Consider the following 23,052-nt stretch of genomic DNA (forward strand, 5'->3'; position numbering starts at 1 on the left):
AAATACAAATGGCCATGTATTGCTTTTTCCCCTCCAGAGTTCCAGATGTTTCTAATGAGCAGTCATGTTTAAACAACTCGACTATATGAGATTCTTTTACTTTTATCTAGTTTGTTTCACTTTTTCTATTTCATATTCAGTGCTCCCATCTCATTTAGCTTATGTTTTCCAATTTCTCCATCTCTTTTTTTAAAATGTTCTATCTCAAGCCTTTATCATGTATAGTAGAAAAACTTTGCATACATATATATAAGTAATATGTATATGTATTTTAGAAAACTTATGAATTTTTGCCCAACTAAAAAACATGACATTTTGATTCTACTTGTCTAAGTATGAATAGAACGCTAGATTCCTAATTTTTAAAAAACAGATATACCAATATACCAACAAGCAACAAAGGTTTACTGTACAGCACAGGGAACTAATAGTCAATTTATCTTGTAATAATCTATAATGGAAAATAATTTCAAAATAATAAATGAATATGTGTATAACGGAATCACCTTGCAGTGCATCTGAAACACTGTTAAGTCAACTATACGTCAATAAAATACATGTATTAAGAAAAAATATACATCAGTACGCACCCAAACACATGGAATATGATCTCTTAAATAATGTCTGTATCAGAGAGGGTATACAAAACAAACAACAGGAAATCAAGTAAACAAAAAGTAGAAACATTTCATATCAGAACTTGAGGATCACTGCCAAAGCATTATTGTGTTGGAGGAGGGATTATACTACAAATACATATTAATGATAAAAACAGAAACTGAACAAAGAGATGAGGCAAAAGTCTCATAAAGAGGAAGTGACATAACAAAATCCCCAAAGAAAAAAAGCCACTAAGTGTATTTTCTCAACCTGATGATGACTATATTCATATGCAAAAGCACAAGCTCCTAAAATCAAGGAGCTGCAAGCCAGTCCCTTCCCGCCACCACCATCACAACTTCCCCCACCCCCACCCACATAACATTCACTGTGGCAGGGCTGGAAGCCAGAACTTCTCTGTCCACTCAGGGGACAAGACAGGATGTGGACAGGGAAGGGCGCTCAACAGATACCCTGTAACTCATACGGGATCTCCACAAATTCTTCCTTCAAAAGCCGGGGGTGCGGGAGTGTTCCAGGTCACCTGAGCTGACTATGCATGCAGAAACCTGGGTGAGATCTCAGCAAACAGAAGTCAAGAGTTCACCTGGAGAATCATTCACTTGCCCCAGGAACACAAATCCAAAGGCACTAATTCAACTTAAAAATATTGATTTGGCATCTACCTGCATAGTAAATAAACCACACATATGTCAGAAAGTGAACTATCAACATTCCTGCCATAAACTAATGTTAAGAAAGGATTTAAGAATGTCATTTGCACTAAGATGCTTTCAACCTGCTCCTCAACATGAGTCTTAGAAAAATGGTTGTGTAACTTACTTTCTTAATGTCATAGAAAGAACAGCTACAGTAAATCTACCTAAACAGATTTAAAATGAGAGTTAACTTAACAAAGAACAGAATGCATTAATAAAAAATGGACAAGCACTGGAGTCACTCCTTTTCAAGGCAAGATAACCTCAACTTCTTACCACACTTCAGAGACTGGAAGAAAGAGAAGACAGGATTAATTCCACATTGTCTGCAGGTGATGATTTTATCCAGGGGACTTACCTGGAGGTCCAGGGGTTAGGACATCGCCTTTCAATGCAGGAGGTGCAGGTTTGATCCCTGGTCAGAGAGCTAAGATCCTAACATGCCTTGTGGCCAAAAAACACAAAACAGCAATACTGCAACCACTTAGACTTTAACCTTAAATACTAATTTAACCAGAAGCCCAAGACTTATTCAAAGAAAATGATAAATAAGCTAATGAAAAGGGCTGAACCCAAGCAGAAGGGTAAGGTGCCTGAGCCGTCACTTGTAGCTCACATGTTAGACCGCACAGCTATCAAGCAAAGGAACCTGCCCCAAATGCTCTGGGATTACGTGAGGGCAATAGTGCAGTTTACCCAGATGATTTAGCAAGCAGAGACAGTCTCCCCTTTGCTTCCACTGAAAAAACTTTAAGATATAATTCACATGCCATAACATTCACCCATTTAACATGTACAATTCCATTCAGTAGTTTTTAATAGATTCACAAGATTGAGCAACCATTATCATCATCTAATTTCACATTTTCATAACCCACACTTTCATTCCCCATTATTATTCATTCCCCAGCTCCCTTTCTCCAGACCCTAAAAACCACCAGTGTACTTTCTATCTCTATGGCTTTGTCTATTCAGGATATTTCATATAAAGGGAACCATACAATAAGTTATCTTCTGTGACTTGCTTCTCTCACTGATCATAATGCATCCAAGGTTCATCCATGTTATAGTGTGTACCAGCACTTCACTTCTTTTTATTGCCAAATACTATCCCATTGTATGCATGGACCACAAGTGTTTATCCATTCATCAGCTGATGGACATTTAGGTTGTTCCCCCTTTTGGGTTGTCACGAATACTACTACTATGAACACGTACATACAAGTTGTGTGGACACATATTTTCAATTCCCTGGGTATGTATGTAGGAGTGAACTAATCGTACATATATATGATAACTTTATGTTTGACACTTTGAGAAATTGCCAAATGATTTGCCAAAGCAGCATACTATTTTCTTTTCAAGTGTGGGTTTTGATTTCTCCACATCCTTGTCAGTGCTTGTTATCACTGGTCTTTCTATTTTAGCCATTATAGTAGGTATAAGGTCTCCTACTATTTAAAATAATTTAGTATTAGCAACAATAGCTACCACTCTTAAAATTCTCCTTAAATCGATTATTTCACTTATTGCCTAGCTTAAAGTTCTCAGGAGAATTCTGGTTCCCAGCTGATGAAGGAAGAAACTGAGTCCAAGAGGCCAAAGCCACATCAAGGCCTCATCTACCCTGGGTAGAGGCAGAGCTGTAACTCTGGGCCATCCCTACCCTCTCACGCCAGCTCCTTCTATCACACCAGTGGTAGGCCTATTGCTGGAGGGCAGGAGGATCCATATCCAAACTACATCACGAACTCTGACACATCAGAAAGAAAAAACTAGACACCCCACAGAAAAACTGGTAAAGATCCTGAACAGGCTCCTCACAGAGGGTCAAGGTCAACACAGGAGAGGTCCACTGGTAAGAGAAGGCTAGCACCAGGCTGGCAACTAGGACACATGGACCAGAAAGCCTGGAATTTAACGTGGACAACACCAGTGGCCACCCTGGGTGCTGCCTACATGCATGTGCGGAGGCTCAGAATCTAACAGCCCAAACCTGGGGAAGCAAGCATGGTGCGTCCACATGCAACCCTACCAGCAATGAGGGCTATCAATCTGCAAATTCATGTCTCTAGATACAAAATTCAGAGTGAACACACAAAACCCAAAGTCTGTGGGACTGCCTACTGTAAGTTGAAAATGGGCATGATCAATTTATGGGGCAGAGTCTGAACAATTACCTCTGGACAAGCATCACAGAACAGTCCCTGGGATGCAGACAACATGCTCCTTGCTCCATCCATAGAGCTGCATGGGGACATCAAGCTGTATAAATATGATCTGGGTAGTTTCTGTACTTTAATAAAACTAATTTTAATTTTAAAAGAGTACTGTATGACCATTATCAAAACTATGATAAACAGAGTTTACTGGGTTGGCCAAAAGCTTTAGTCAGTTCCTTAACATCTTATGGAAAAACCAAATGAATCTTTGGCCAACCCAACAGAATCAAATCATTGAAAAGGAAGCAGTACCTGAAATGTTATCTAAATGTACAATGCTAGAGGTGAGATGCTCAGTACCTTAGCTACCACCGCTCTTGGTGATGAGAAATTACCGAAAGCAGGGTGCAAATGTGCCCAGGGATCGTGGGTACATGACTTAAAAGTCTGTGTTTTACTGCACGTGATTACAGCTGTAAGATTAACTGCTCGTGCTCAGCTGCTCAGCTGTGTCCGACTCTTTGTGACCCCTGGACTGTAGCCTGCCAGGCTCCTCTGCCCATGGATCTTCCAGACAAGAATACTGCAGTGGGTTTCCATTTCCTCCTCCAGGGGATCTTCCTGACCCAGGGATTGGCCCCACGATACCTGCACTGGCAGGCGGATTCCTTATCAACTGTGCCACTTGGGAAGCCCCATAACCCAAACCAAATGTACCCCAGATCTGAATATAACCCAGAGAGATCAATTACTCTTTCCGAATGAAACAGAAGTTATCAGAGACACAATGAGAGATCAACTTTCCATAACTGCACTTCAGCAAAAACCTGATATAAGTATGTAAGGTCTAGCCAGAAAATGGAACCAAAAAACTGGACTGCAGGCTCACTCTGGGCCATATGCTTCCTATCACCCCACACAGGCACACAGCCTTGTTGGTAACTGGAGAGAAACAAGTTACAACAGCTACAAAGTACAGGTTGGACCAGGGATGGGGTAGGAGAGAGGGGAATAAAAAGGGCTACAGATGGCAATCAATGAGGATGCAGCCAGGACAGATGTCCTGGAAAAAGATGCTGCGGCTCACATAGCACTCAGAAACAGAGTGGCTCCAAGGCCCATTTTCTCGGGCCCTGCTTTCCAGCTTTGATAGGGGCGCAGGGAAGACAGAAAACAGTTGGGAGAGGCCCAGGAGGGCTGGCAATAACGTGAGGCCTGTGCACTTCACAGTCTGCACCAACATGAGCCCATGAGCTTCTCTCACAGGAGGGATCTTCTTTCCCAGGTGAGAAACTGAACTCTGGGAAAAAGCAACTCCACATGAGTTCCCAGGTGGAACCGCCACAGAAGGCAGGAAGAAGTGTAACAGGTTGGAAGGCAGAACCGGCATGGGACCCACAACTCTGCTGTTGCATTGCTCACACCTAAGAATCACACCAGGAGCCAAAACTGTCCCTTCCCAGGTGCAGGCCCACCTGCCAGTCATTCCTGTGGTCTCAGGTCTAGAATCTGAAATGTTCCGGCTTACTGGGGCAGTGCTTATTAATTCCCAGATCTGGCTGAGACTGGTTATGCTGGTTCCTGGTCCTACTTCACATGACTTACGGAGATTATCTCCCTCCTGGCAGAGCCCAGCCACCCTCAAGCATTAGGGTGAAGTGCAGAAGGGGCAGAGGCTGCAGAGGAGCTGGCCTTTTAGCCAGGGAACCAGGGCGGCTATCTGTGTGTACCTGTCCCGGACAAAGGGAGAGGAGTTCTGTTCATGGGTACCACCGAGGAACCTGAGATGCAGGCCCACATAGAGCCTTGAACAGGGGTCTCTGGCATCCTCCGAGGGGAGGTGACCCAGGCACTACTGCTCAGAGAGAACAGCAAGCACCAACACTCACAGCTCTGATGCCTCCTCTGGCTCACAGCAGCCAGCCAAAGGCCACCTGGGTGTAGCCCATCAACATGTAAGTCTAAAACAGAACGTGCTGCAGCAGGCCAGCAGGGCTGCACTGGATGACGTGAGCTGGAAGGTATGTGAGGATGACCCTCAGGCAGGGCAGCCACAGGAGTGCAAACAACTGTGTCTTGTAACAAGTAAATTATGCCTCAATTTTAAAATGAGAGCTAATTATAGACAGAATCATTGGGACAGCAGTCAGATTTGTTGCTCCAGAAACATCTGTCAGAGGTGGACCTGAACAATACCTTCTGCCACTAGAAGAGAAGAGAAGCTTCACCTCCCAGTGAATCAGCCAAATTCCAACAGCTGGGTAAGACCTAACTGGCCAGGAGGAGCAACTTCCAGGAAAAGAAACCATGGGTGGAGGGGCCACACGCCCAAGCTCCCACTCAAGGACAGAACCCTCTGGAAGGCTGGACAGAGCCCTGTGACATCTCTGCTGGGTACTCATCAAGCCATATTTCAGACTGGGGTGTCACCAGCCATCAAGGGAGCCTGGATTGAGGCAGGGCATGAACTCAGGTCAATCAGTCCCGGGAACAGTAGGGAACAGGTAGGAAAATAAAGTGCTGGGGCTACCCTGGGACTTGCCACCTTCCCCACAGAAAACCACCCTAGGGCTGGTGCTCTGTCATTTCAGCTCACAGATGCAGAGAGCTGGGCTGGGGGAAGGCAGGGTTCAAACCTGCCTTTGGACTGGATACATTAGCGCAGGCCAGGGTGGTGGGGGTGAGGTGGCTTCTCACACAGGGAAAGTGGGTGTGGCGAGTGGGAATGCAAGCAGGGGTGCACAGAGGGCACCCCACGCCTGGCAACTGAGTCTCTGCCTCCTCAATGGGGTACAGGCCTAGTCGGCCAGCCCAAGCCCGGCAAATGACTGGTGCTCAGTAAATATATGTGGAATGCCTGGAGAATAGGGAGGATGTGGGGGCCCTGCAGAGGGTGACAAGACCACATCAGCAATGGGTGGACAGGGACAGCAGTCCAGTGAATGAACAGGTAGTAGGGATGCTGGGTGAGGCTTGGTGCTTGCGGGAGCTGGTAAACGGGCCTTGCAGGCATCTCCTCTCTACCTCCCCTCCCCAGCCAGCAGGAGATACACCCCCAGTGACTTGGCAGCAGGAATCGCTCTGAGGCTCACCCCTCTCCCTGGGTCTGCCTGTGGCTTATGCACACTTTCCAGGGCCAGCCCAGGGCAGCTGGTGGCCCACCACCTAGCCATGGGAAGCAAAGAGGCAGGCTTTCCCGCCAGCGCATGAACACAGCCAAGGGCTTTCCTGGGCCCTGACTGTGTACCAAGGTAGAGAGATGCAATTAAGTTCTGCAACCACAAAAGTGCAGAATGACAGTCCACCCACGTGACCAGGGAAAGTTCAGATCCCTAACATAAGCTGCAGTGACACGATGGGTTTCTTAAACTCATCTTCCCACTGGGATCCTTCCAGAAGTATGAAAACTTCTGATGCCATGTCCCACCCTGAAACTGTTTTGATCCTTCTGGGTGTGGCCAATGCTTTGGAATTTCTGAACGTTCCCAGGTGACCCTGGCATGCAGGAAATTCAATACACCACACCGGCTCCACATGGGCCTCCACTGGAACCAAGTCAGCTGAGACACCAGAAACAGACCCATTCCCCACACAGGCCCCCACAGATCTGCAAACCTGCACAAAAGGACCCCATGTGCGCTCCATGAGAGACCTCAGCTCACCTCCCTCAGCGAGCTTTTCCTATCCGCTCTTACCTTCCACTCCAACAAGGACCTATACCAGACCCACTCGCTCTTCCCTAGCTCACAGGTTTCCAGAACAGACAGGTGGTGGCAGGCATGGCCCCAGGCCCCTAAGCATTTTGGGAGGCAGCCTGGGAAGGCCTGGCTACCACCCAAAAGAGACAGAGATGGGTGTGAATCTCATCTGATCTTCACACAGCCACGCAAAGCATAAACTTAACACTCCCATCTCACAGGTGAGCAAACCATGGTTATGCTAAGTCAGATGATTCCCCCGAGTGGCACCACAGGGCTTCTCACTCCAAAAACCACTTTACTTCTTTGCAGCAAAGTAGTTCCCAGAACTGGGGTGTCCTGGGAAAAGCAAGATGTGCTGGAGAAGGGGTGGCGTGAGGGTGGAGCTGGGTTCCAAATTGGCCCAACAGCTTTCATCTGGCAGGAAGGCAGTAAGGCACCTGGGAAGGCTGCACAAATCCCCCTGCAGGAGAGAGTGGGGGCCTCCTGGACATGGGGGCTCCACCTGGGAACTGCAGTGGAACTGATGCTTCAAGCACACCTGTATACACCCCGTCCGGCAGACAATTCTCATCCATCACATCAGCATGCCATGGCCCACCCTTGTCCTAGAGCCCCTCCAAAGGCCTAGGAGGGGCACATGCGTGACAGCTGTTCTCCACTGGCCTGCCCTTCCCACTGTGTGGCTTCCGGTCTCAGTTTCTCATCAGAGCATCTGCACGCTGGCTGTAGGGATCAGAAGAACTGGACTCAAGGATCGGTGCCACACAGGGAACACCCCAACTCCCCATGTCCGTCCCCCCGGCCCACATCCATCCCATCACCAACCACAAACCCCAGCTGCCCTGGGCAGTGTCCAAACACTAAGCTGCTTTTAGAAAACTGAGAATCCACTCCTGGGCAGGAGGGATTTAGCCAGAATTGGGTGTCATTTAGAGAAGATTACACCCTAATTGCCCCAATGTCAGCAGACAGGCTTCTGGCCAGCTGAGCCCTGTAGTTGGTGGCAGTCTCTATAGACCCTGGTTCATCTGCCAATCCTGGGTCCTGGACAAGCTCTTGTCTTCCACGGCAGCTGGCTGCCAGACACAAACCTCTATTGAATGGCCTGCAGTTGGGGGGAGCTGTCCAGCTGCCATCTGTCCCAAGCCTCAGAAGACACTGAGCAGGCAGCACAGCCAGGACTATACTGGGCTGGAAACACCAGGAGAGTTGACTGGGGTTTCTTACCTCATCTCTAATCTCAACATGTCTTCATATTATTAGCGCCATTTAGGAAGAGACATCCAACAAGGCTCACAGTCAGCAAGCAGCCAAAGACCCTGTAACTCAAGTTGTGTTCCTGCCAAGAACCCAGAGGTCTGCAGTTCTGGGGACGAGACTGGAGCCTATGGAACCATGGGCATGGCTGTAACGATGATTCGATGCTCACATCTGCCCTGGAAGGTAGACGGGCCTGTTAGTAGCTGCAGCAAGGTAAGATGAGGTGTCTTGGCCAAGTGTCCCCCATGTCCAGCATTCCATCACAATCACCCTTGCAGGGTAAATCTCGGATACCCTGAGGACCAATGCCACTAAGGACCAACACAGCCTGAGGAACCAAGGATGCTGACTGCTCATGAAGAGGTGAGAACCTGAGGCTGAGTGGGCAGCTGAGACCCTATACTGAAGCCAGGTACCTTTTCCCTCAGCCTTGCTCCTCCACCCTCCACATATCAAGGTCACCCAAAGAGTGAGGCTGCAGAGATCCTTCCTGTGCTGTGACACACTCACACACATGTGAACACACGCACATACATGCACACATAGTTCAGGCACGAGAGCCCACTGCCTAACACAAGTGACTCATCCTGGACACCACCAGTAGATTACCTGGGGCCATTGCTCAGCCCAGTCACAACAGCACCAACACTGTTTCAGGTTGCAGCAGCCACTGTGCAAACCACGGCCAAAGAAAGTGCCATGTCAGACCCTGACCCTCCGCCTTGTGCCTCTGGCCCAGGCATGCTCCCTTCTCCAATGCCTCACAGCCTTCTGCGGGTCATGAAAACAGAGACGTGATCCAGCCTTCAACCAACACAGGCACAAAGGGCCATCCCACAGTGGAGGTGAGACTGATGCTGAGAGAACAGGAGGGAAAAGAGGTGTGCTTTGCAGTGAGAGTCTGCGGGAGATGTAGACTTGGCAGCCTGGCATGTGGAGCACCACCCACACCAACCATAAATCTATCAATGGGTCCCGAAGACCTGTCCTAAAGATGGTAAAGAGGAGGAGCGGGCATGGGGAAAGCCTGGCATCTTTAGGGTGGAGTTTGGCCCTAGCACCACAGGAAGGGCCAGACCTAGAGGCCTGACAGGCTAGAAAGGGGCTTACACAGGTGGTGAGCACCTGAGATAACAGAGAAGGCATCTGAAGCCCAGAAAGGAACACATCTGTCACACTTTTGGAGGGACCTGGCAGCCAGCTTCTGCCTGTGGGGCAAGCAGCTAGTAAATGCCCAGGTCTGAGCAGTGACTGAGTCCACACCTCTCCCCTAACTCCTGAGTCAAATGCATAAAGCTAGTAGGTTAGGCAATTCTCCAGGTGAATTCTCAGGGGTAAAGACAGCCCTAACTGAGCTGCTCAAGCAGAGGAGAACGTGGACCATCTTAAAAAGACACAGAGAAGTCTCACTTCTCATCTTCTATCAAAAACCTAACCAAACGGTACTAGTGATTTTTGTTTTTAACAATTTGCACTCTATTACTTTTCCTCAAGATTAAAAAAAAAAAAAGACTATCAATTGATGATGACCAGGACCAGTCCTGCCAACGCAGGACTGAAGACCCAGGCCAGCAGACGCCATTCAGTTGTGCTGAGTCACACAACAAAAAACACAGGCCTTAAGTGGAAGATTCACCACTAACACATACAAAGGACACAAACCTAACAAAATCAGCAACATACAATCAAGAGAGTAGAGTATTAGAAAAAGGATAATTGCACAGATCAAGAGAACAGAACAGAACAGAACTCCCAGGAGTAGACCCACACACATAATAGGCAACTGATCTTTGACAGAGGAGCAAAAAAACAACTTCATAAAGAAAGTACAGTCTCATCAACAAATGGTGTTGGAACTTGTACATCCATGTGAAAAAAAAAAGAATCCTGGACACAGACTATATACTCTTACAAAAACCAACCTGAAATGAACCAGAGATCTAAGATCTAAATATAAAAGGCAAAATTTATCAAAACTCTAGACAAAAACATAGGAAAAGATCTACATGACATTAGGTTTGGTGATGACAATCTTAATATGAAAGCAAAATGGCACTAAAATTAAAAACTGCTCTGTGAAAGACACTGTTAAGGGAATGAAAAGTCAAATCACTAGGTTACAAATTTGAAAAGTAGGACTTGTATCCAAAATAGATAAAGAACTCTAAAAATCTATAATAAGAAAACAAATATTTCAGTTTTTTTTTATTATTTCAATTTTAAAATCAGCAAAAGATCAGAACAGACACCTCAACAAAGAAGATATACAAACAGCAAGCAAGCACATGAAAACATGTTCCACATCACATGTCAGCAGAGAAATGCAAATGAGAACTATGAGATGCCCCCATACACCTACTCTAGTAGATGAAAGCCAAAACACTGGCAATGCCGAATGCAGGTGAGGAGACAGAACAGGAACTCTCATTCATTGCTGGCAGGAATACAGACTAGCGGAGCATCTGCAAGGCGATTTCTTACAAAACTAAACATACTCTTACCCTATGATCCAAAAAGTTGCATACTCTTTGGTGTTTGCCTAAGAATTGATAATTTATGTTCACACAAAACCTGCACATGGATACTTTATAACAGCTTTGTCAGAAACACTCCCAACTGGAAGTAATCAAGATGCCCAGTTTGAATGAATAGACAAACTATGGTACATCTAAACAATTCTGTGATTTTTTTAAATAAAACAAGCTATCAGGCCATGAAAACACATGGATCGATCTTAAATGCATGTCGCTAAGTGAAAGAACCCAATGTAAAAAGGCTATATACTGTATGATTTCAATTACATGACATTCTAGAAAAGGGAAAACTACAGAAAAAGTAAAGGATCAATGGTTGCCATGGGTTCTTTTTGGGGGTGGAGCAGTGTTGAATAGGTAAAGTACAGGGATTTTATAATGCAGTACAACAATTCAGTAAAGCGACTATGAACCGAACAGGGAAATCCAAACGCTGACCAGATAAAAGACAACATTAAGGAATCACTGTTAATCTTGTGAGGTGTAAAAATTAATCTGTGATTATGTTTTATTTAAAAAAAAAAAGTTATCTTCTCAGCACAACACATCAATGTACTTACAGAAGTGAGGCACAGAATGGAGACTGCCAAAGCTGGAGGTGCCAAAGTGGGTAGGAAAACATGCAGGCCAATGTCTCTGCTCTGGTTGTGCATAAAACATCCCCTAAAGATGGAAACCCTTTAGGAGGGGAACTGCTTTCAAAAAGCAAACCCATAAAACTCAAACCACAACCATTATTTCACATGATACAATAGACTGGATGTGCATAGCACCTTCCAAACCCATGGAAATCTTCATTATCTTCATCCAGTTGAATGAAACCTACTTTTCTGTAACTCAGAGACTAACTCCAAATCCTGTGTCTCCTTAAAAACAACTGTTATAGATGCCCAAAGCACTTTCTGGTTTTTATAATATCATATGTATCTCACACACATATAGGAAGAAAAAGCTGGCAAGCAGAAATACCCAGTAGTCCTCCATACATATTCTATAATTTCTATAGAGACATGCTCATTTCTACTTTTTGATCTTGACGAAAGTGAAAGAGGATGTATCATGTGAAACTGATGTTTTTAAGTGAAAAAGCTGGCTTAAAACTCAACATTCAAATAACTAAGACCATGGGACCTAGTCTCATCACTTCATGGCAAATAGATGGGGAAAAAATGGAAACACTGACAGATTTTATTTTCTTGGGCTCCAAAATCACTGCAGACAGTGACTGCAGCCATGAAATTAGAAGACTCTTGCTCCTTAGAAGAAAAGTTATGACAAACCTAGACAGCATATTAAAAAGCAGAGATATCAAATAGTTAAGGAAAATAAGGTATGTATTGGCAATGATCTCATTAATAGCATATGAATAAAAATGTGTATGGCTGCATGACATCTCTTCGCTTAATTTAAAAATAGTTAAGTAAAAAGCAGAGACATCACTTTGCTGACAAAGGTCCATCTAATCAAAGCTATGGTTTTTCCAGTAGTCATGTACGGATGTGAGAGTTGGACCAGAAAGAAGGCTGAGCACTGAAGAACTAATGCTTTCAAATTATGTTGCTGGAGAAGACCCATGAACAACAAGGAGATCAAACCAGTCAATCCTAAAGGAAATCAACCCTGAATAGTCATTGGAAGGAGGAAAGCTGAAGTTGAAGCTCCAATATTTTGGCCACCTAATGGGAAGAGCCAACTCACTGGAAAAGACCTTGATGCTAGGAAAAATTGACGGCAAGAGAAGGGGGCAACAGAGGATGAGATGGTTGGATGGTATCACCAACTCAATAGACATGAGTTTGAGCAAACTCCAGGAGACAGCAAAGGACAGGGAAACCTGGCGTGCTACTGTCCATGGTGTCGCACAGTCGGTCACAACTGAGGGATTGAACAACAGCAAAAGTAAAGGAATAACTTTTTAAAACATACTAAGCTCTAAAGAAAGCAGTCTTCTCCTCCTTAATGCCATCAACTACCTGATGCCGGACTGTCCATTCAGCCACATGTCCCTGACACCCACCCTGCTCCTACAGCCCCATCTGTCAGCCCCCCTCCCTGGGCAGAGCAGAGCCAGAACGAAAAGGTTTGATGCCCAGGACAGCAGTTAGAAGGTCACACTGGGCACTCCTGGCTCTGGGGAGTAACTCAAGGGGCCACACTCCAACAGTGGACAATATGGGGCCTGAGGCCCAGGAGGGTCTCATCTAGCCTCTGCCCACTAGCCACTTTCACTTCACTAAGAAACCAAATCTTTCTTTACCTTCAGTGTGTGTACCGGCCCTTTATCCAGTGCACGAATGTGGAGAAGTGGGTCTGACTGAGGAGTGGCTGCCCCAGGCTGACAAGGGTAAATTGATCTCCCACTTCACAGGAAGGGGCTGGGCTCCCTGAGCGGGGAAGGCCCAGCAGGAGTCTGTGTCTGCCTTGCCACAGCCCTCTCTGAGGCGGCTGCTCAAACACACGGAGCCTCAGCCACTACCTGCCCAAGTGCCCCGGGGACACTGGCCTGAGGGCAGAGCCATTCCTCTGGGGCCACATAGCTCCTGAGGGCCCAGGCAGGGTGCAATTGCCCCCTTGGAGCCAGAGTGCGGAAACCACAGCCCTCGGCAGCACATGGAGCACCTCCTCGCCTGCCCAGGCAGCGCCACTCTCAGGCCTGGCCTCCCTCCTGCACCAGTCATGGAAAAGAAGCTCCTTATAAGTGCGTCCATCCACCTGCCCACAGCCACACCCCACAACACTGAGGGACACAGCTGCTCACCCGCCGTGGCCTGAAGGAAAACAGAATGCCAGGTGACATGGGAGTCTCGGGAGTTTTTAAAAGTGGAAGAGCCCTCAAGACTGCTTCACAATGCCACACCACATACAAGCTCTACAGGCAGGAAAGTGGGGCGTGCCCAGCAATGTAGACACAGTGGGCCACGTGGTCACTGCCTTTGGATGCTGGTAGCTGCCTCTCCCAGCAGTCAGATCCCTGGGGGCAGGGCCAGCTCAGCACCTCCAGGACTCCCTGGAACTTAACTTCTATCCCAAGCCAGGCTTCTCCATGCTAACAGCAGACGACCACACAGCTGCCGTGAGAGGCCCAGGGGACTCCCAGAGCCTCCCAATCTCCAATGGCTCTCTGCTCCAAGTTCTAGGGTGGTATCAGATAAGTGGGATCCTCACAGGGTTTGGCCCAAATCAGGACTTTTCCTGTACCAAGACAAACAGGAGGTTGAACCTTGCACAGAGGATTCCCATTACCTTCCCTCCTCCGCAGGTGTCCGCTCTCTTGGGGACAGGTTGCCTGGGCTCACAGTCTCGAGTCAAAGTCAACTTCTTGGTGCCTTGGTCTCCACAGGAGTACAACAGACATAATAGGGTAGTGACCCCAAAAGTCAGAGTGAGGACTGCAGGAGTTGGTGGAGCACAGGGAGGCGAGAGCCACTCATCGACAGGGGTGAAGCCTGGGCAGCAGCCCTCACATCACCCTCCTCTGGAGCCAGCTCACAGCCAGCCCTCACATCACCCTCCTTTGGAGCCAGCTCACGGCTGGGACTTCTATAGACTTGGAGAGGAATCTGGTGTCCAAGGACCACTTCCAATTTGGTCTGAGCTACTGGACCTTCCTCAGACACTCACACCCGTCCCTACCTTGGTTTCCCCATCCTCTGAGAGCAGAAATTATGATACAGGAGAGATGGGAAGAAGGAAGCAAAAAGGACAGAGCAGCTGCTCTCACCAGCTCTGCCACAGTTCTTCATGCGGCTGCTGAGCCTACAGGATGAGAGGGATACCCAGGTGGGCTCACCTGGAGGCTGGGCTCAGACAAGTCCAGAGGAGGCTTTGAAAAGCATCCAGGCCTTGAAGGGCAGGCAGGACTTCCAAGATCCAAGACTGGGAAGAGGCAGGGATAGTGAGGGCCACGAAGGCAATCAGGAGGCAGGGGAGCAGTGCAGGCTGAGCAGGCCAGAGGCTCAGGCTGCGCTCCAGGAGACGCAGTGGGGCCACTCCAGACCCCGCAAGGAGTAGGGACAAGGTGATGACAGGGACAGCAGGGAGGGTATCCAGGCTTGGGTGAGGCAGACGGAAGGAAGAAGCTGAAGATACCAGCCAGCACACACTTACTGTGTGTGCTTACTGAGTAAGCACTTACTGTGTGCCAGGCACCAGTCCCAGCCTGTGACAGGTTGCAGCTCACCAAATTCCACCCCTGGGTTCCCTGGGACGTAAGTATACTGCACAGCCAAGATCCTGAGGTAGCACAGAAGCCAGCAAGGACGTCCAGACCTTGTCTTCCTGCTCTCTCTGGAAGCCGAACGAGGATGGGATCCCCGCCACTGGCCCTCACATTCCAAACCAAACCCTCACATTCCAAAGAGCTACCCACTCCCGGTACCTACCTGAGCCCTGCAAGCAGCAACTGTCAGCCCAGCACCCTTGCCCTCCTCAAACTGCAGCTGAGGACACAGAGCCAGATGTTCCCTGGCCACTAAGGACCGGAAACACCACATGGCTGACCAAAATTTATCCGATTCTCTTCCCCACCATGGTGGGGAAAGGACACAGCAGAACTTGGGACAGACAGGGCCCTTACTAAGCCAGGCTCAATCACTAGCAAAACGAGCCACTGGTACCCCTCCTCCCTAATCCCATGGTGTCAGCAGGACGTGGACACACATACACTTACCAAGTGAGAAAGGCCAGCACCACTGCCCTGCACAGGGCACTCTTCAGGTCTGGTCACAAACCCAGTCACCTGGGATAGGCCAGTCAGCTTCCCTCCCTCAAGCCAATATTATCTACAAATGCTAAACAGGAATACAGGTACCTCTGTGGCACAATTTGTTAGTAACTGAACCCACTTTAGTTAAAGAAATAAAGCTTTAAAAAGAATGAAGATAAAAAAAAAAAAAAAAAGAATGAAGATGGCTCATCTCTCTACAGGAGAAAAAATAAAATTAAAAAAAGATCCAAAAGATCCAATATTGTCTCCTTAAATCTTGATCTTTTTTTTCAAATTATTTTTATTTATTTAGCTGCACTGGGTCTCTTTGAAGCAGCATTTGGGATCTAGTTCCCTAATCAGGGGTCGAACCTACGCCCCCTGCATTGAGAGAGAGGTGTCTTAGCCACTGCACCACCAGGGAAGTCCCCAATTCTTTATTTTTTAAAATAAGAGGTAATACTTTGAAGTATAACAATACAAAGACTTAGAGAGGCTGACAAGAGCCTAGGCTGACATGACTTTGAGTAAACTGATGTGAGCTTTCTGGCAATATCTACTGAGGCTCTAACGCACCTTCCTCTAGCTTCGGCTAAGACTTCCATCTGAACAGACTCTGAGGGGAGGGGCTGGGGAAGGCCAGGCTCCCCTCTGAGCTGCAGAGAAGGTGAACGAACCTAAGATGCTCCCACTTCATTTTCTCAAGGCCCCTAAGCCTCCCTCCATCATTCCCCTATCCCATACACCAAGATGAGGTTTTGCCAGAGGGATTACATATCACCCCTCTAGTAGATTTAGTGCCAGATAAGGCTGGCTTGGAGGAGGTACCAATACCTGCTGACACATACAAGACCTCGAGTTGAAGGAGCTACACAATCATCCTCCTCGGGTACGCTATCTGTCTTCTACAGGTACTAACAGAGCATTTGTTCCACCAAGCACAGATTTAAGTACGTTCCTGCATTAACTCCCTTCTTTATCAGAAGGGGACCTGACTGGTCTCCTGAGTGAGGCCCGGAGACTCAAAACACTCCAGGACCTGCCTGAGGCCACCGGCAGCGGGCTGCTGGGAGGTGGGCAGCTGGAGAAGAGCAAATGTGGTGGATCCTGAGACCAAGGGCCAAGAGTCCACCTGGACAAGGGAAGAATCAAGTAGGGAAGTAGAAGACTATCTCAGACAATGACAGGCTAAATATCTGACACCTTCTCTAGCCTTTTTAAATATCTCTCAGATGAACCCTTTCTGAGTGAGATGGTGCGGTGGGAGAAGGTTCATGCTCATAGCCCCATCACCAGTAAGGGGCTAGACCTGGGTCCAAACCTGAGTGTCCACCCAGAAAGCAACTTCTCCCTTCCCACCCCTACAACAAGGCTGGGGAGTCAAGAAGGACTGAGATAGGAAATGGTGTTTAAAATCATCTAAGAGGACCACTTCAGGGAAGGACTGCCCAGTTTTACCACTGTTAAGATTTCTTGGTAGCCGAGTAATCCAACCTGTTCATCCCAGAGTAAAAATATCACAGGAAAGATAAGGCTACACCTGTGACAAAAATCTACAGATGTGTCCCTCAACTTTGGGAAAGGGCCTGGATGGGCAACTAGGACAGGAAGAGGACAGAACACTGTATCCCAGAGAAGTAACCAGCAGGGTGGTCAGAGAGCCGAGCATGGGGAAGGCCTGTGGGATACCCCGGCCAGCTGTGATGGCCACATGCAAGGCAAGACCCCAACTTGACCCTTTCCTGGTGTCCTGGCGCTCACACAAGACGCTGAAACCGCTGAAGGCAGCTGCGCCCAGAGACCGGAGAAGATATACATAGAAATGCTGGAGACACAAGCCTGGTGTTTCCCAGCCGGCCACCTGCATCCATCCCACGCCCCCATCCCCGCTACCTGGAAAGTCAAACACCGCAGAGAACACCACCCCCACCGTGCCCGAGACCTGCGATCAAGAGCAGAAAGGCTGACCACCAGGCTCCACCGCAGCCCTTGACGCGGAGGCCAGGCTTTCTAGAACCCAAATCGCCCACCGCACCTAAGGCCCTTTATCCACCGCAGGGCCGCCTCCGGGACGGCCAAGCATACTGACCCTGGGTGCCCCGGTGCTGGTCTGGTCGGCCCGGAGTCAGCAGTCGGCTGGTGGTCGACCTAACTCGGGGTAAGGGGTCAGTTTGGCCTGGGTCGGCGGCTGCCTCGGGGGGTGCCTTCTTGGCTCGGGTCAAGGGCCGATTCTGGGGTCGGTGAGGAGGTCAGCTAGGTGGGATGAGGGATCCGGATCCGGAGTCGGAAACAGCCGGGGGGCGCGGAGGGCGTGGCGCCAGCCGCCCTTGCTCCTTACCTCCTTGAGCTGCTCCATCTCGCCGCGAATGGCCTCGTAGTCCACCTCGAGCTCTTCGAACTGCAGTTTGAGTTGGTGCTTCTCCTCGAGGACTGCCAGCCCGTACTCGGCCGCCTGGATCTTCTCACGCGTGGTCTCGGCCAGTTCGTGCGACAGCCGCTTCACCTCCGCGCGCAGCCACTCCGGCTGCGCCTCCATCACGAGCCGCGCGTACTCTTCTTCCTCGGACGGCGCGGACATGGTGGCTACGGCCCGAGTCGCACCACTCGCTCCGTCGGAGGCTCAGACAAGACTCCGGTCCGCCGCCGCCGCCCCGCCCGACGGCAACCCGGCCGCAGCCGCCGCCACCGCCGCCGCCGCCGTCGCCGCCGCGCAGCCGCAGTGAGCTCGCGGTTGCGCGGGGCACTGTGGGGGCCATAGTCCCGCCTGCGGCAACTACAAGGCCGGTCGTGCCCCGCGCCCGTCTTCCCCCGCCCGTGATTGGCCCGGGCCGAGCCGGGCGGCCCCTTCCAATTCCGTAGCCTCCGCCGTCGCCGCGCGGAGCATTGTGGGGGTCGTAGTCCAGTCGCCGCGCCGACTACAAGGCCCGTAGTTCCCCACGCCCTCCCGCCCCCGCCCGTGATTGGTCGGCGTGTCAGCCGTCGCGGAGCTGGAAACGTGTTTTCCGGTGCCAGCCCCAAGGCCTGGGAGGCGGGGGTCGGTGGCTAGGTGGGTCGCTGGGGAGGGTACGCACTGTGCCGGGCAGGGGATGGGTGGAGCGGGCCACCGGTATGAACCACCAGAGGTGGAGCGCCCGGAGCGTCGGGGAAACCGCGGGCCGGGTGGCGGTGAGGACTGTAACCTGCTGGTTCGGGCCTTAGCCAGTGGGAGAAATGGTCAAACCACTAGCAGAAGAGGCTCCTTCCATCCAGCTAAATACAAAATGCCGCGTGCGTGTTTCCTGAGAATTAGGCATCTCCATTCGCTCTACAGTGATCCAATTCAGGACCGTCGACACGGACGCGGCCTCGAATCCAGCATAAGAGTCCCTGCGCTTGTAGCATGGTTCCAGCCCAGGACCTGGTCCTGGGTCACTCAAACGGCAGTCAGCTGTTTTTACTCTGCTCTTTGTCTTCATGACCTTGACCTTTCTGAGGCGTGCAAGCCAGAGATGTACACACGGATGCTTTCCCCAGGGTTAGAGTAGGTTATGCCTTTTGGCTGGAATATCACGAGATGGTGCTAAATTTTCAAAGAATTCTATTAGGAAGCTCGTAAACCCATCGCCCAGATGCTGCTGGGCACTCGTTTGTAATCACTATTCTATGAGAAGCCACTTTACACTTTACAGATATTCCATCACTCCTCAACCTTTTTTAATATTTTGTTGCAGTAGAAATGATTTATAATATGTTTCAGGTGTACAAAATAGTGACTCACAAATTTTAAAAATTATACTCCATTTATAGTTATACAATATTGACTATATTCCTTGTGCTCTACAATATATTGTAGCTTTATTTTATACATAATGGTTTGTATCTCTTGATCCCTTACCCCTATCCAGCCCCTCCCCATTTCCTTCTCCCCACTAGTAACCACTAGTTTGTTCTCTTTATCTGTGAGTGCTTGCTTTGTTCTTATAGTCACTAGTTTGTTTCATTTTTTAGTTTCCACATAAAAGTTATACAGTATTTGTCTTTGTGTCATTTCACTTAGCATAATATCTTATAGGTCTATCCATGTTGTTGCAGGTGGCAAAATTTAATTTTTTTTAATGACAGTACTGTTTCATACCACGTAGTCTTTATCCACTTATCTGTTGTTAGAAATTTAGGCTGTTTGCATATCTTGGCTACTGTAAATAATGCTGCTATGAAGTTTGGGTGGAGAAGGAAAAGGCAACCCACTCTAGTACTCTTGCCTAGAGAATTCAGTGGACAGAGGAGCCTGGTGGGCTGCTGTCCATGGGGTCGCACAGAGTTCGACACGACTGAAGCGACTTATCGTGCATGCATGCATTATAGAAGGAAATGGCAACCCACTCCAGTATTCTTGCCTGGAGAATCCCAGGGACAGAGGAGCCTGATAGGCTTCCATCTATGGGGTCGCACTGAGTCGGACACGACTAAAGCAACTTAGCAGCAGCAGCAGCAGCATGCTAGTTCTTTTTATTTTTTGGTTTTTTGAGGAATCTCCATACTATTTTTCCACAGTGGCTGCACCAATTTACATTCCCACCAACAGTTTACAAGAGTTCCCTTTTCTCTATATACTCACCAACATTTGTTGTTTGTGGTCTTGATGATAGCGACTCTTTGCAACCCTGTGGACTGTAGCCTGCCAGGCTTCTCTGTCCATGGGATTCTCCAGGCAAGAATACTGGAGTGGGTTGCCATGCCCTCCTCCAGGGGATCTTCCCGACCCAGGGATCTAAACCCACATTTCTTATGTCTCCTATGTTGGCAGGTGAGTTCTTTAGCACTGGTGCCACCTGGGAAACCCATTCTTACAGGTGTGAGATGATAGCTTGTTATGGTTTTGATTTGCATTTCTCTGATAATTAACAGTGTTGAGCATCTTTTCGTGTGCCTATTAGCCATCCACATGTCTTTCTTGGAAAAGTGTCTGTTCAGGTTTCTAGCTCATTTTTTTAATTGTGTTGTTTGGTTTTTTGATATTGACTTATATGAGCTCCTCAAACTTTCAGCTCACTAGTTTTCATTGATATTTCTTCCCTAAAGAGATTAGATTATTAACCAGACTATTCTCTTCTATTTCCCTCATTCCTGCTCCACTTAGTAACTTGGCACTTTAGAGAAGATATTTCATTCGTTAGTGGTATGAATCTGTGGATTCTTATTTTACTTAATGAGTTATAATCCATTATCCTCCATATTCACTTAGACGCTCCAATGTGGCAGATCTGGCTAGTGGAAGCTGCTCAGCTGAGTCTGTGTCCTTTCAACATGTCATGATTTTTGAGAATTTTCTTTGATTATAGCAAAGTTGTTTCAGGATCATCTTGTACTCTGTGTCCCAGACCTGGAATCAGCCATTTCTCTAAGGAGCCCTGATTCCTTTTAGTGGTTTAGTGGTTTATTTGTCTGAGGAGAATATGTCATAATTTTACTTGTGAAAATAAAAAATTACTTTTAGAGCATTCAACCACAGTAGGAGTATGATGCCCAAACAACCAGTCTGTCCTGGTCTTACCACCAAGAGTCCCAAGTCTTGAAAAGCCGTAAAGCCTGTGCTCATCATTCAGTCTCAGTGGGAGAGATGATTGGGAAGAGAAGAGAGGAGGAACAAGCCTTATTTGAGTTTGATTAACATAAGATGAAAGACTGATAATCTGAGAATTGATGGTCCTTTCTGACCCAAGGGAAAGGAGTACATCAAGGCTGTATATTGTCACCCTGCTTATTTAACTTATATGCAGAGTACATCATGAGAAACTCTGGACTGGAAGAAGCACAAGCTGGAATCAAGATTGCCGGGAGAAATATCAATAACCTCAGATATGCAGATGACACCACCCTTATGGTAGAAAGTAAAGAGGAACTAAAAAACCTCTTGATGAAAGTGAAAAAGTTGGCTTAAAGCTTAACATTCAGAAAACTAAGATTGTGGCAACTGGTCCCATCACTTCTTGGGAAATAGATGGGGAGACAGAGTGTCAGACTTTATTTTGGGGGGCTCCAAAATCACTGCAGATGGTGACTGCAGCCATGAAATTAAAAGACGCTCACTCCTTGGAAGGAAAATTATGACCAACCTGAACAGCATATTAAAAAGCAGAGACATTACTTTGCCAACAAAGGTCCATTTAGTCAAGGTTATGGTTTTCCCAGTGGTCATGTATGGATGTGAGAGTTGGACTGTGAAGAAATCTGAGCGCCGAAAAGTTGATGCTTTTGAACTGTGGTGTTGGAGAAGACTCCTGAGAGTCCCTTAGACTGCAAGGAGATCCAGCAGTCCATCCTAAAGGAGATCAGTCCTGGGTATTCATTGGAAGGACTGATGCTGAGGATGAAACTCCAATACTTTGGCCACCTCATGCAAAGAGTTGACTCGTTGGAAAAGACCCTGATGCTGGGAGGGATTGAGGGCAGGAGGAGAAGGGGACGACAGAGGATGAGATGGTTGGATGGCATCACTGACTTGATGGACATGAGTTTGAGCAAACTCTGGGAGTTTGTGATGGACAGGGAAGCCTGGCATGCTGCAATTCATGGGGTCGCAAAGAGTCGGACACGACTGAGCGACTGAACTGAACAGAACTCTGACCCAAGCTGTCCAAACTCCAAACCCCTGCCCAAATCCACACCTTCTTATGAGGCTGGCCTAGGGAGGGAGAGAATAAAAGGTAGGAATCTGGTGCAGGCATTGACAGCAAAGCTTAGGGTGGCAGTAGAAGGGGACAGCCAAAGACTCTTACAAGTGTTGGGGACAGAGTGCCTGTCCCTGGAAGAGTCATGATATGTAACAATATCGGGGTGGGGGTAGGGGGGACGAATAGGCTCAGGAGAAGATTCCCTGCGGAGGTGACACCCAAGTGGAGACCCAGAAGGTGCACAGGAAGTGGCCAATCAGACTGGTGGAATAGGGGACTGGCAAAGATAGAGGCAGGGCCACTGCTTGTTGGGCTCCAACTGGGTCTTCATGGTTGCCAGATACTTTACCTCCATTATCTCTGAAAGCTCCCAACACCCCAGGGTGTGGGGATTATGCTCTGTGTTTTACAAATGAGAAAGGAAGCTCAGGGTAAAACCCTCAGTGTCTCCTTTGACTTTTTCGCCCTTCATCTGATTTGTCAATCTCTAAGCAAGTGACAGACCCAGAACTTGCCTTGGCCTCCTGCCTTCCTGACTGCTCCCTCTCTGAGCACTAGCATGAATCTCTTGATGAGCTTCTCTGGTTTCTTTAATCTGGCCTCAGGTGGTCTCTGGAATGCTAACATCTACTTGGAGATTTTAGTTCTGCAAAGAACTCAAATATATTGTTATGTGTATCTGCCTTGAGGTAGAACCAGGACCCTGCTCGAGGCTGCA

At 48.1% G+C, this 23,052-nt stretch overlaps 1 protein-coding gene across 2 annotated transcripts in view; it reads right to left on the reverse strand.

Moving 5' to 3' along the window:
- Positions 1-18,407, reverse strand: part of BICD2 (BICD cargo adaptor 2) — a 55,298-nt gene extending 36,891 nt beyond the window's left edge. The window contains exon 1 of one of the 2 annotated variants that reach the window (XM_065946663.1): positions 18,020-18,407. In XM_065946663.1, the coding sequence (XP_065802735.1) occupies positions 18,020-18,259 (240 nt within the window). In that variant the 5' untranslated portion in view covers positions 18,260-18,407. The remainder of the gene's footprint in view (positions 1-18,019) is intronic. The other variant, XM_065946664.1, reaches the window with a different exon arrangement.
- Between the last annotated feature and the right edge of the window lie 4,645 nt (positions 18,408-23,052).

The sequence above is a fragment of the Muntiacus reevesi genome, chromosome 10, assembly GCF_963930625.1.
Source record: "Muntiacus reevesi chromosome 10, mMunRee1.1, whole genome shotgun sequence".
Lineage (NCBI taxonomy): Eukaryota > Metazoa > Chordata > Mammalia > Artiodactyla > Cervidae > Muntiacus > Muntiacus reevesi.